We start from the raw sequence: 13,955 nt of genomic DNA, 5'->3' as shown, positions 1-13,955 counted from the left end.
CAATGTCTTCCCACCTCCTTCCATTCCTTACTGTCATCATCTCTCGGAAAAGCTTCTCCTTATTGCACTCCTTCCCAGAGTGTTTAAAAAAATTTTTTTAATCCTTAAAACGTCTTGTTCATTCCACTGCTATGATTCTTTTCAGTGTATTTACATTAATAACTCAGCTTTACAACTGCTATGAAGAAAGTAAATATACATTTTCTTTGTTTAACCTCTATATCCAAGCACATAGCAATATTATAAACACCATAGGTGCAGAAACGTTTAGTGAGGATTTCCCTTTCCAGTCTTTAACTCTTAAACAATTCAAAAATGAAAAACCAAAAAAAAAAAAAAAACCAAAAAACAAAAAGACAGACCAGTTCTTAACTAAAGAAAACGTGTGCTCCTTTCCTAGCCAAAAAGTACATACCTTAAGGAACTTGGTAATGATGTCCATGTCTTTATGATCATCACCTTTTCCTAAAGACTCTCCCAGGGCCTGAAGAAAAAGAATGCTTCTGTTCATTAGTCAAGAGCAACAGTGGAATACATACATGATCAACACCAGACTAAACATGGCTCTTTATTACATATACGTATGGTCCAATTTTGATTTAAAACCTTGATGGAATTTCTAGATAGATTAAAAAAAAAGACAATTTGCCATTTAAATTTAGAGAGCATGTTATCTTTTATGACTCAAAGAGGGAGTAAAGGGAGAGACTGATAATGAACATGAGGTTTCTTTTTAGGGGAACAAAATGCTCTAAAATTAGATTGTGATGATGGTTGTAGCAACCTGTGAATATACTAAAAACCACTGAATTGTACACATTAAATGGATAAATTGTATAGTATGTGACTATCTCCAAAGTTGTTTGAAACGAAGGAAAAAAGAAAAAAATGTCCAGAACTGGTTGCTCACACCAATTATTGCAGTAAAATTTAGGGGGTCGAGGTATAATTAAAAGGACATCTTCCTTAACTACAATCTCACTCACAGCATGCAATGTGGGTTAAGAGCCAGGAACGAAAGGTGACAGAAAAAATAACTATGTTTTATTAACCATTAAGAACTTTAAACTAAGTCATATTATTTTTGCTCATGCTAGATATTTAGATAATACAACTTTTAAATAAGATTACATATATCACTCCACATTCAACACACTGGCAAAAATAAGAAAGCAAGATACTGCCAAGTGTTGGCAGGGATGCAGGGATACAAGACACTCACACACTGCTGGTGGAGGGTGGAGACTGGCAAACCCATTACAGAGAGCAATTTGGCAGTACTCAGACAAGTTAAACATATATCAGAAGCAGTCCTGCTTCTGTTCCAGAGGGCTCATGTGCAAGACTGTTTGTCACAAAGCTGTCTGTGGTAACAGGGAGCTGGGAGCAATCTCACTGTCTGTCATTATGGCGAACAAAAAGTAAAAGGCAGTGAACACCACAGTGTATGAAATGCTATGTTAACAGTTAAAATCAAAGGTTTAGATGTACCTAAGGTATCAAGGATGGAACTTAACACAGTTCTAAGTGGAAAAAAAGTGAACAGAATGAAGAATTTCACAGTAAAGTATCATTTATGTGTATACCAAAACACGTGCAGACAAAACACTACTGGTTCTACAAGACCATCAACAAATCAAAGGATACACATCAAACATATCAGAATGAATACTTTTGAAGGCAGGAAGTAGGGGAATGTGTATAGAAAATGAGAAAAAAGGGAGTGAATAAACACAAGGCATGAAACAGAAGAAGGGCCTTTGTAGTGACCGAAGACGCCAGCACGCTGTACACTGAGGAGTCTGAGGAGCTCAGCCATCTGCCGCAGGGAATGAAAGGCGTGACGGGGAATCGGGGAAGGAGGTGGAGGGATCACCTCTAACTCTTCAATCGTGGTGTTTTCTTCGTGGACTTTCAGATCGTTCTGGGCGTCCTCCTCTCCAGGTTCTTGGCCGCCCACAATTTCATTCAGGTACTGCTGATCAATCTTATCCAGAGCTGCTTTCAGATCGTTCCTCAATCCCTGAGGAAAGGTAAAAAGTCACATCTGGTATGAAATTTCACTGATGGTTCACTTCTGATTTTTTTCTCTAATAATGAGTATAATCCACTTTTTTCTCCACAAAGAAACTCAAATATTTCAATTTATTATACAGCTATCACCACTGTCCATGCAAAGTCAATTCTTATGAACATATTTAAATTTAAAAGAATGTACACACAGTAGGTAATCTGATGGTCAGAAAAATAAAACATACGCAATAAAACATACGAGTGACAAACCCAAATAAGAATAGGCATTAACGCTGTAGTTTTCTAATGAGGCCCTAGTGAAAGTGACCAGGTCTCCACTGGTCCCGAACCCATTTTTCTGGTTCACTGAAGATGTCTAACAATTGCAACTATTGATACTTTGAACTCCCAAAACATTTGGAAATGTCAACAGTATAAAACCAGGGTCTCAACCATACCCTAGGATTTCACTGTGTTTCTAACAAACCAGCAAATTCCATATTCTATTCACTTCCAGTTTGTGACCACTTGGTAAAAAATGGAAGCCTTAAAGCTAGACCCTTGGCATATACCACATACAAAAATTAACTCAGGGGCTTCCCTGGTGGCGCAGTGGTTGAGAGTCTGCCTGCTAATGCAGGGGACACGGGTTCGAGCCCTGGTCTGGGAGGACCCCACATGCCACGGAGCAACTAGGCCCGTGAGCCACAACTACTGAGGCTGCGCGTCTGGAGCCTGTGCTCCGCAACAAGAGAGGCCGCGATAGTGAGAGGCCCGCGCACCACGATGAAGAGTGGCCCCCACCTGTCACAACTAGAGAAAGCCCTCACACAGAAACGAAGGCCCAACACAGCCAAAATAAATTAATTAATTAATAAACTCCTACCCCCAACATCTTAAAAAAAAATTAACTCAAAATGGATCAAAGACCTAAATGTAAGAGCTAAAACTATAGAACTCTTAGAGTTAACTAACAAAACAGAAAACAACCTGATTTAAAATGGGCAAAGGACTTTAACAGATGACATACGAACAGCCAGTATGTAAATGAAAAGATGCTCAACATCACTAGTCATTAAGGAAATGCAAATCAAACCACAAAGAGATACCACTTCACACCCATTAGGATGAATATTATCAACAGAAAACAGAAAATAACAACTTGGCTAGGATATGGAGAAACAGACCCTAGTGTACTGCTGGAAATGTAAAATGGTACAGCTGCTGTGGAAAATGGTACGGCAATATCTGAAAAAGTTAAACATACCCACACCAAGACACATTATAATTAAAATGTCAAAAGTTAAAGACAACTCCTACAACACAGGCGGAGCACTCTTTGACATAAATCTTAGCAATACTCTCTTTAATCAGTCTTTAAGGCAAAACAAATAAATGGGGCGTGATTACACTTGAAAGGTTTTGCACAGCAAGGAAACCATCAACGAAACAAAAAGACAACCTACTGAATGGGAGAAAACATTTATAAATGATGTGACCCACAAGGGGTTAATATCCAAAATATACAAACAGCTCATACAACTCAATATCAAAAAACAACCCAATCCAAAAATGGTCAGAAGACCTGAACAGACATTTCTCCAAAGAAGACATGCAGATGGCTAACAGGCACATGAAGAGATGCTCCACATCACTGATTATTAGAGAAATGCAGATCAAAACCACAATGAGATACCACCTCACACCTGTCAGAATGGCCATCACCGAAAAGTCTACAAAACAAAAGTTGCAGAGGATGTAGAGAAAAGGGAACCCTCATACACTGTTGGTAGGAATGAAAATTGAGACAGCCACTAAGGAAAACAGTATTCAGGTTCCTTAAACTAAAAACAGAACTACCATATGATCCAGCAATCCCACTCCTGGGTATACACCCAGAAAACAATGAAAATACTAAATTCGAAAAGATACATGCACCCCAATGGTCACAGCAGCACTATTTATGATAGCCAAGACATGCAAGCAACCCAAGTCCCCAACAGGCAACTGGATTAAGATGTCACACACACACACACACACACACACACACACAGAGAGAGAGAGAGAGAGAGAGAGAGAGACAGAGAGAGAGAGAGAGAGAGAGAGAGAGAGTGAGAGTGAGAGTGAGAGAGAGAGAGAGAGGAATATTACTTAGCCATAAAAAAGAATGAAATTCTGCCATTTGCAACAACATGGATGGACCTGGAGAGTATTATGAAATAAGTCAGACAGAGAAAGACAAATACTGTATGATATCATCCATATGTGGAAACTAAAAAATAATACAAATGAAAGTATATGCAAAACAGAAACAGGTATCAAAACAAACTTGTGGTTAACAAGGGGGGAAGGAAAGGAGAGAGGGACAAGTTAGGGGTATGGGAGTAACAGATACAAACTATTATATTTAAAATAGATAAGCAACAAGGATATACTGTATAGCACAGGGACTTATACCCAATATCTTATAATAACCTATAATGGAATATAATCTGCAAAAACCTGAATCACTATGCTCTATACCTGAAATTAACACAATACTGTAAAACAACTATACTTCAATTAAAAAAAAATAAAAAACCAAAGTTAAAGAAGGAGAGCATCTTAAAAGCAGCAAGAGAAAAACAGCTTGTTTTGTACAAGGGAACCCCGCTCCCCCATAAGACTATCAGATTTTTTTCAGCAGAAACTTTGCAGACCAGGAGGGAGTGGCACAATATATTCAAAGTGCTAAAAGAACAAACTTCCAAGGACACTCTACCCGGCAAAGTTATCATTCAGAATTGAAGGAACAGTTCCCAGAGAAGCAAAAGCTAAAGGAGTTCATCATCACTAAATCAGCCTTATGAGAAATGTTAAAGGGACTTCTTTAAGCTGGCAAGAAACGGCACTAATTAATAACAAGAAAACATATGAAAGTATGTATCTCACTGGTAAAGGTAAATATATAGTAAAAGTAGTGAATTAATCACTCATAAAGCTAGTATGAAGATTAAAAGACAAAAGTAGTAAAAACAACTCTAACTACAATAATTAGTTAAGGGCTACACAAGACAAAAAGATGTAAAATGGGGTATCAGAAAAATAAAACGTGGAGGGAGGAGAGTAAAAGTGTAGAGCTTCAGAATGTGTTCAAATTTATGAACTTTTAAACTGCTCCAGTTATTTATAAAATAAATAAATTACAGGGATATAATGTACAGCATGGTGACTAAAGGTAATAATACTGTACTACATATTTCAAAGTTACTCAGAGAGTAGACCTCTAAAAAAAAAGTCCTCATCACAAGAAAAAAAAAAATTTTGTTGTAACTCTGTGTGGTGATGAATATTAACTAGATTATTGTGGTGATCAGATAAAATCATTATGCTGTACACCTGAAATTAATGTTATATATCAATTATACCTCAGTTTTTAAAAAGTACGTAAGAAACTCTAGTATTTGGGACAGGCTTGAATAAGATTAGAATACAGCAGGTTGTAATAAATTAATATTAAAAGCTAGAAGATTTTTCAAGTAATAAAATGAGCAGTAGAAAAATTAAATCAGGTAACAAAAACTGAATAGTTCACATTAGCATTTTAGACTATCTTTTGATAAGGAAAGTGACTCAGGAGATAGAAGAGAAACAAATATCAGTGAAATGAAGCATTACAAAACCACTTACTCTTTCCAAGAATTTAAGTTAGGAAAGTTTAGATAGAACTGAAAATAAAGAAAAACAAATTGCTGTGCACATTAATATAAATGAAGAAAAAATTTTAAATTCATTATGCTTTAAAAAAAAGCTAGACACAGAATCACCATATGATCTAGCAATTCCACTTCTGGGAATATATGCAAAAGTGAAAGCAGGGACTCGAACAGATATTTATATACTTGTGTCCATAGCAGGATTATTCACAATAGCCAAAAGGTAGAAGCAACCTACATGTCCATCAAGGATGAATGGATAAACAAAATGGGGTCCATATATACAATGGAGTATTACTCAGCCTTAAAAAGGCAGGAAATGCTGACACCTGCTACAAAGCAGCTGCACCTTTAAGGCAGCATTCTAAGTTAGAAGGCCAGTCCAGGGAGCCTTCAGATGACCTCAGCCACAGCCCTCACCTGACTGCATCACATGCAAGACCCCAAGCAAAAAACTGCCCAGCTTAATTAGCCCAATCGAACCACAGAACTGTGAGGGAGAATGATAAATTACCTTAGGGTACTAGGTTTCAGGGTGGTTTGTTACCATCATAGATGACTGAGAAAGATTTTATAATAATGAATTGTTGGGCCTCCCTGGTGGCGCAAGTGGTTGAGAGTCCGCCTGCCGATGCAGGGGATACAGGTTCGTGCCCCGGTCTGGGAGGATCCCATATGCCGCGGAGCGGCTGGGCCCGTGAGCCATGGCCGCTGAGCCTGTGCGTCCGGAGCCTGCGCGTCCGGAGCCTGTGCTCCGCAACAGGGGAGGCCACAACAGTGAGAGGCCCGCATACCGCAAAAAAAAAAAAAATAATAATGAATTGTTTTAAGCTGTAAGTTTTGGGGTGGTTTGTTACACAGACACAGATAACCACACCTGTCTCTCACTGAAAGAGCAAGTAAATAAGTTAATAAGGCCACAGAAGATCTGAACACCACCACTGTAATTGACATTTATCCAAAGCATAAAACATACTCTTTTCAAGAGTCCATGGAATATTCGCCAAGACAGACCATAAGCTGAGCCATAAAACAAGATTAGAGTCCTAAAAGTAAAGCTAAAACTATTAAAGTTTTAGAAGAAAATACCATCTCTTTAAGACCTTAGGGTAAGCAAAGATTTCTTAAGCAAAACACCAAAAGCAATAACCATAAAGCGAACTTCATCAAAATTTGCAAGTCCTGCCCATGAAGAGGCACCATTAAGAGAACAGGTAAGGCCTAGACTAGGAAAAAATAGACACAAAATATGAATCTGTATACCTGACAAAGAATCCAGAATACACATAAAGAACTCCTATAACTCAAAAATAAAAAGACAAACAACCCAACTGAAACATGAACAAAAGACACACTGCATAGAGAAAGATATGGCCAGTAAGTCTATGAAAAGATGCTCATAATCTTTAGTTATCAGGGAACTGTGAATAGAACCACAATGAGATACTACCACAATACAAGAGAATGGTTAAAATTTAAAAGACTAACAATAACAAACACTGATGAGACACTGGAAATATTTGGCATTTCCTAAAAAGTTGAGCATACATTTACTCTTGCTATACTATATAGCAATTCCACTTCTAAGTATTTACCAGAGAGATAAAAACGTATTTACCCAAGAGGAATAACACAGATCCAAAAAAGATCTGTGTAAGAATGTTCACGGCAGTTTTATTCGTAACAGCCCAAAGCTAGAAACATATTCTGATATATTCATACAGCTGAATATCATCAGCAATGTAAAGGAACAAACTACCAACATCCACAATAACACGGATGAATCTACAAAACATCACATTGAGCAAAAGAAGCCAGACACATCCTCTAAATTCACTGGTGGGGATAGAATTTAACAAGGTGGTTGCCCAGGAGTGGAGGAAGAAGAACCCGGGGACTGGTCAAGGAGGAGTGCTGGGGAACTTTCATGTGTGTGTGATGAAAATACTCTATATCTTCATAAGGGTAGTGGCCACGCACTTGCATGTATTTGTCAAAATGCACTAAACTGCATGCCTAAGATGTGTGCTTTCTAAAAGAAAATTAAAGAAAACCTGGGACTTCCCTGGTGGTCCAGGGGTTAAGAATCCGCCTTCTAATGCAGGGGACACAGGTTTGATCCCTGGCAAGGGAACTAAGATTCCCACATGCCGCGGGGCAACTAAGCCCGCACGCCGCAACTACTGAGCCCGCACACCACAACTAGACCTCGAGTGCCACAAATAAGACCTGATGCAGCCAAAAATAAATCAATAAATAAATACTGAAAAATAATAAGCCAAAAAAATAAACTCACACACACACAAAATTAAAAAAAAAAGAAAAGAAAACTTACATTCAACAGCAGTAATCTGGCAACTTTATTTTTCCTTTTTTCTCTATAGTAAGTAATGCAATTAGTTGAACTCTGTCGAAGTCCATACTATTCTCATTTATATGGTACAATGACACTCTTCTAGCTTAGTTCTGACTTCTTACCTTATTAACTTCCGGTGTGAGGATCTCTATTTTTCTTAAACGTTGAAAAGCATCATAATCAGTTTCTCCAAAGAGTCTGATTGGTTCTCCTCTTTCTCTTAATCTCCTGATAACCTATTAAAAAAAATATATCAAACAACAATAGTAATTCCCTATGTCATTAGTAATAGTAATTCTTATTTTAGGAGACCAAACACTTATTTTGGTAAGTGAAAAGTAGATGCAAAAAGTAAGTTATATTTCTTTTTCTTTAGTTTCCACTAACAGATATACTGAATTATTGTCATATCTTAAATAACCCTAATGGTTTAGGTCATTTGGCGAGTGTTTCAGAAAGGACCAATCTGTGTAGTAGAATACATAAGAAAAACATCACGATGGGAGGGAGTGATAACATTTATAAAGAGAAAAAAATAAAATAAAACCAAGCCTGGAGTCAGCGATAAGTCAATGACCATAGACAGAGTCGGCACTGCAGTACTACATTAAAACCAAAACCTAGTACCTCAGAAGAGAAAGTGAGTTACAAATGGAGGGAGGGGGACGTGCAGGGCTTTTGAGAGCCTGATAATACTCCTCCTTGACTTCGGCCATCGTTATACGAGTGCTTGTTTTGTAATTATCCACTATATCGCACATGTTTTACACACTCTTTGTATACGTGTGGTATTTCATAAAAAGGACAAACAAGAATTATAATTAAGAAAATAAGTTGTAATTTTAAAAACACCAAGAACTTTATCTGGGAACATAAATAGTATCACACTTAGAAATCACTGGCAGGGCTCCCACTGGATTAAATGAAACTCGGTATTAAAAAAACTTAAGAGGTCGTCTAGTGCCATCTCCAATCCATGCAGAAATGACCTCAAAAACACCTTCGTCTGGTCCCTGTCTGACAAATGACAAAAATCACACCTCTTCATGAAACAGCCCATCCCATTTTTGGACAGATATGTTATGCTTCTCAAAATAAATGAAAAGCTACCTCTCTCAATTATCTCAGTTCTTCTTTATGAAACGACAGAGAATATTCAGTGCTTTTTCAAAATTAGAACTGTGGTCAATGGATCTTTTTAAAAATCTCAAATATTCTTCGTTTCAGGCCAAGTATTCAAAGTCCTTCATCTAATTTTCACACACAGCCTCTGGAGTCAGTGCTCCTTTCTTCTGAGAGTTTCCTTTTGTTCAAAGTTAATTTTGTTGTGTACCTTGTGTACAGTCTGAACTTTTTCACAGGAATATCTTAAAATTTTGTTGTTGGTGTTATTGCTGAAGGAAAATAATAGTTGATATTGACCAGGGTACGGGCAAATACTATAGCTGAGTATGAACTGCTATAACGAGTCCGCAGGGCTCTCTGGTAATATGTCTCCAAAGCCTTAGGCATGTATATAGTCTTTAGAACAGACTCCAGAAATCATGTTTCTAGAAAATTTTCCAAAGGAAAGTAATCATATATTATTACACATGCAATGACATCTGTATGAGGGTGTTCATCTTAGTATGATCTATAATAGGGAAATGCTGAGGCAACCTAAACGACCATTAGCACAGAATTGATTTTAAAAATAATAGTTTTTAAAATATTATGGGAAATTATGCAGTCATAAAGGATCATACAGATCTCTGTATTTTTTTTTTTTTTTTTTTTTTTTTTGCGGTATGCGGGCCTCTCACTGCTGTGGCCTCCCCCGTTGCGGAGCACAGGCTCCGGACGCGCAGGCTCCGGACGCGCAGGCTCAGCGGCCATGGCTCACGGGCCCAGCCGCTCCGCGGCATATGGGATCCTCCCAGACCGGGGCACGAACCCGTATCCCCTGCATCGGCAGGCGGACTCTCAACCACTTGCGCCACCAGGGAGGCCCCAGATCTCTGTATTTTGACTTAGAAAGATGTATTAAGAGGAAGTAAGTTACAAAACACTAACTTACTTTCTTTTAATACATAATTTTTATTATTTTAAATAATTTAGACAACTTATCAAGTACAGTTATTTAGAATATATGCATTTAATTATACTTAGAATGTGTTTAGTTTTTAAAGTTCAGAATGATAGTCTTTAAAAACAACTTAAGACATAAGATATTAGACAACAGTACCAAGAAAAGCAGAGATTAATTTAGAACCTCATGAAGAAAATTGAACCAGAATACTGTGCAGCTGGCCAGTTAAGTCATTTTATACAGGAAATAATGACAAAAGTTATTGCAAAGAACTAGAGATAAATGCAAATGCTGTGGAGATTTTTCTTTTTTTCCCACAAAACATTCATATAAAAACTTACCTCTTGCCTAGAAAGAGTCATGGGTAATTTTTCTTCTGCCAGTTCAAGTTCTAATACTGGATTCGATGAAGCTAATGGTTTCTGGTCCTCCTCTTCTGGCTGTATCTACATTAATAGCCAAAAGAAACGGAATTCTCCTTTTAAAATATAATATGGTTTAACATTTATCATTCTATACATTAGGTATTCACCGAAATTAAACATGTTTTAAATACCGAAGGTTTTCTAAATGTTCCTCTGAGCAAAGAGCTCATAATCGATGTACATGCTTGTGAGAGCTCAGGGACGCCCAAGCACAGACCATGCACCCAGGAGACAGCGTTCTTGCTACAGAAGTATAATGGTTTCCACAATCAAAAACTTTAAAAGGCTGAAATTTAGACTTATTTTCTCCCTAGACTCCAAGATTTTTACTTTCTTCTTAGAAACAATCAGCTTGCTTCTCCTCTTTGAGAAAATCATCTTACAGGGTTATTTGATCCTTGCTCTGGGTTTAAAAGGAAGACCAAAGAAAGGAACTGCTCTCTAACAAAAACCTGTGAAGCCTCAAGCTCCGGCTCTTTCCTCTCCTGATTTTTGAAAGGTGTTTTTCCAAGTGCACAGGAATCACTGCTGGACATGCAGAAAACTATCCGATGCTACACAGAACTTGCCCACAAACTGAGCTGCGAACCTTGTGGGAAAATAATGAAAACCAGCACCTCTCTACTCATAGTACACAAAGAACAGAGTGGACATTCTTGCTCATATGAACCTGCGGAGAAAAAAATTTCTTCCTATATTTTCTTGAGTCTGCTGCCCAAGTCACAGTTTACGAAAATTGAGTTCAGCAATTTATAAGCCCCACTGTGTGGTCTGTAAAAAAGATACTGAAACATGGTTTTCCATCTGAACCATAAGACAAACCTAAGATGCCAAAAGAAGTAAGATCAAAAAACAAAAATGATCAACATTAAGGAAAAACTCACATTCAGTTAAGAAAGGCTATATGGTTAAAATGATACAGTTTATGATTCTATAGATTAAAGATTATGTTAATCAGTGTTAACAGTGGTAACAGAAAATTTAGGTAAAAAAAACTAAACTTTCATATTTTCACAGACCAAATACCATCAAGCCTTAAAAAAAAAACGGTGACTGGTTTTTAATAAAGGAATAAAAGTAACACATGCTGTATTTTCACTACTACCAAGAAGGGAATATTTAAAAGGCTTTAGATAGAAAACCCTGTGCTTTCTTTTTCAGCATAAAAACAGATATTGCTCCCCAAATCTCAGGATAAAAAACATTTTCAATTATAGAATGGCAGTGAATAACTTTAAGGAAAAGATCTAAGACATTCTGTAAGCTGGACTCAACGTTACAAGCAGTACCTTTACAGTAATGATTTTGCTTCAGTGCTTTCCTCTATATAAGCGAGAAAGTACTGCCATTATCATGGAAGCCATCTAAACAAAGCAAAACCGTCACTGTTTAAATTATTTTCCTACCTTATCAAAAAGTTGAAAACAAATTCGGGGATCTGAGAAAGCAACAAGTCAGCAGACTAAAAACCCATGGTTAAGTGATTCTTATTCTAGTTCAAGCGTAAGTTTAGATAATGCTGGGCAAACAAAAGATGAGAATTCTTCTTTCTGAATATCTATCTATTCGATGGTTATTTACATAAAACGTATCTTAATTTCCTAAACTAGAAGCAAATGAAATCAATGTACCTATGGAAAATATCAAAATACAAATATAAACTTTCATATTTTAGAAACCTATCAGAAACACTTCATTTTCAACACTTGCCCTCTCCCAAAAACACCAAAAGAAAGCAAACACATATACATACCATTTGCATTCCTCATGCTTCTTTCTAGAAATGCTATGCCAGATAAAATTAATTTCCAGAACTTTCTCCATTACATGCACAAGAGTATTATTTTATATCGATGTTCCACAAGCAAAAAGTCGATTTCAAATTTATGATTTGTCAAAATTATTTCAATAGAACCTCTGAACTTTGTTTAAAAAATTATTCAACTAGATTTAGCCTTCTTATAATTTAAACACAACTTCACCTCGTTACCTTTAACCCCTCCCAATAAAAACCCCAATACATTATTAACTAGGTAATCTCAAAGATAATTTTAGTCATGCTTCTAAAGTATACAAAGTTTTCCAGACAACCCATTTATTTCTAACAAATATTTCAAGATCACATTTTCTATCCAATAGACTAAGCAGTGTTTGAAATGTGATACCTTATTACACAAAATGACACTGTACCTCAGGCAGAGGTACCTTAGGGCCAAAAGGGATTATTAACATTGCAAACATAAAAACAATGGCTTAAAACATTCAGGAGAAAGCAGGGAAAACACCACTGCTAATGCCACTGTTGTTGAATGAATAAAATCTGTTGAATCCTTTAAAACTGGACTTTTACTGGGAGAGGTGAGGAGAGGAGTGGTGGTGATGGTGATGAAAATGAGGCAGTATCAGATCAGGACTTAATTAAAAAGAAAAAAAGTCAAGCTTTGGTCTCAAGCCACGTCATGCTGTCCACAAAAAGCCAAACCATTCCAAGCCAAAAGTCATGCATGTGTTTTCCTAAATTCAAGATTAAAAAAAAGAAGAAGGAAAGAAAAAAGAAAAACAAAAACTCATACCTCTCCAGATGGCTTCTCATTTATAGGCTAATGTATAACATTAATAAATTGAACAGAGATCAATCGTTTTGACACTTTAACAACAGCTGTATAAATTTAAACTCAGAAATATAAATTTAACATAAAAGCAGGCATTCATACCTTGTAGCCACATCTTTCAAAATATGCTTCCTCTTCTTTTTTTGCAAGTTCACTACGCTTGAAATATTTTTTATTTTCCTATTGAAGAAAGAAGTAAGTTAATGTCTGGGGAAAATTTCATGTCCCTTGGTCAACAACCTTGAAAGTTTTTCAAGAATTGTAAAGTTTTTTGGTTCACGGAGATTATACTGATTTCCTGAACACACCACCTGTGCTCAGACCCTGTTCTAAACATGAGGTATTTCTCTTGCAGCATCAGTTTGACAGACATATCCAACAGCACAAAGAAGAAACCACCCACATTTTCCAAATGTTCACATTGTTTTTATTGAGTCTCCCAGTGTTTGAATTCAATTTCTACAAATGGATTCATTATGAACCACGTAAAATGAGATACTTCAATTATTTTCTCCTAACAGAACCAACCAAACCAAAATTATGGTAGCTTCAGCTGACATGTTAAATCTCATTACGAAGAGAGCTCCAAGGGTGGGTCCAAATTCTTTTTTGTCATCTGGAATCTTATTGTAATGATCAACTGTATTAGTATTAAACAACTTTTTATAATAATCGAGACACAGAATGGTTTTGGAGAGTCTCTTTAGTAACAAGATGGTTCAAAGGTATTTGTTTTAATATGACATGCTGTTAAGAGACAAACTCTAAATCTAGTGTGGCAGGTGG

The 13,955-nt window shown here is 36.7% G+C and overlaps 1 protein-coding gene across 2 annotated transcripts in view; it reads right to left on the bottom strand.

Moving 5' to 3' along the window:
• Nucleotides 1-13,955, bottom strand: part of PRPF18 (pre-mRNA processing factor 18) — a 50,394-nt gene that overhangs the window by 22,315 nt on the left and 14,124 nt on the right. Inside the window, exons 2-6 of one of the 2 annotated variants that reach the window (XM_060097746.1) lie at nucleotides 13,272-13,349; nucleotides 10,474-10,578; nucleotides 8,187-8,300; nucleotides 1,877-2,023; nucleotides 416-484 (exon numbers count right to left, since the gene is read on the bottom strand). In XM_060097746.1, the coding sequence (XP_059953729.1) occupies nucleotides 416-484; nucleotides 1,877-2,023; nucleotides 8,187-8,300; nucleotides 10,474-10,578; nucleotides 13,272-13,349 (513 nt within the window). Of the gene's footprint in view, nucleotides 1-415; nucleotides 485-1,876; nucleotides 2,024-8,186; nucleotides 8,301-10,473; nucleotides 10,579-13,130; nucleotides 13,150-13,271; nucleotides 13,350-13,955 lie in introns of those variants that run through there. The other variant, XM_060097747.1, reaches the window with a different exon arrangement.

Source organism: Mesoplodon densirostris, chromosome 4, assembly GCF_025265405.1.
Source record: "Mesoplodon densirostris isolate mMesDen1 chromosome 4, mMesDen1 primary haplotype, whole genome shotgun sequence".
NCBI lineage: Eukaryota > Metazoa > Chordata > Mammalia > Artiodactyla > Ziphiidae > Mesoplodon > Mesoplodon densirostris.
The sequence above is the reverse complement of the archived record's forward strand: the minus strand, read 5'-3'. Positions and strand labels throughout refer to the sequence as shown.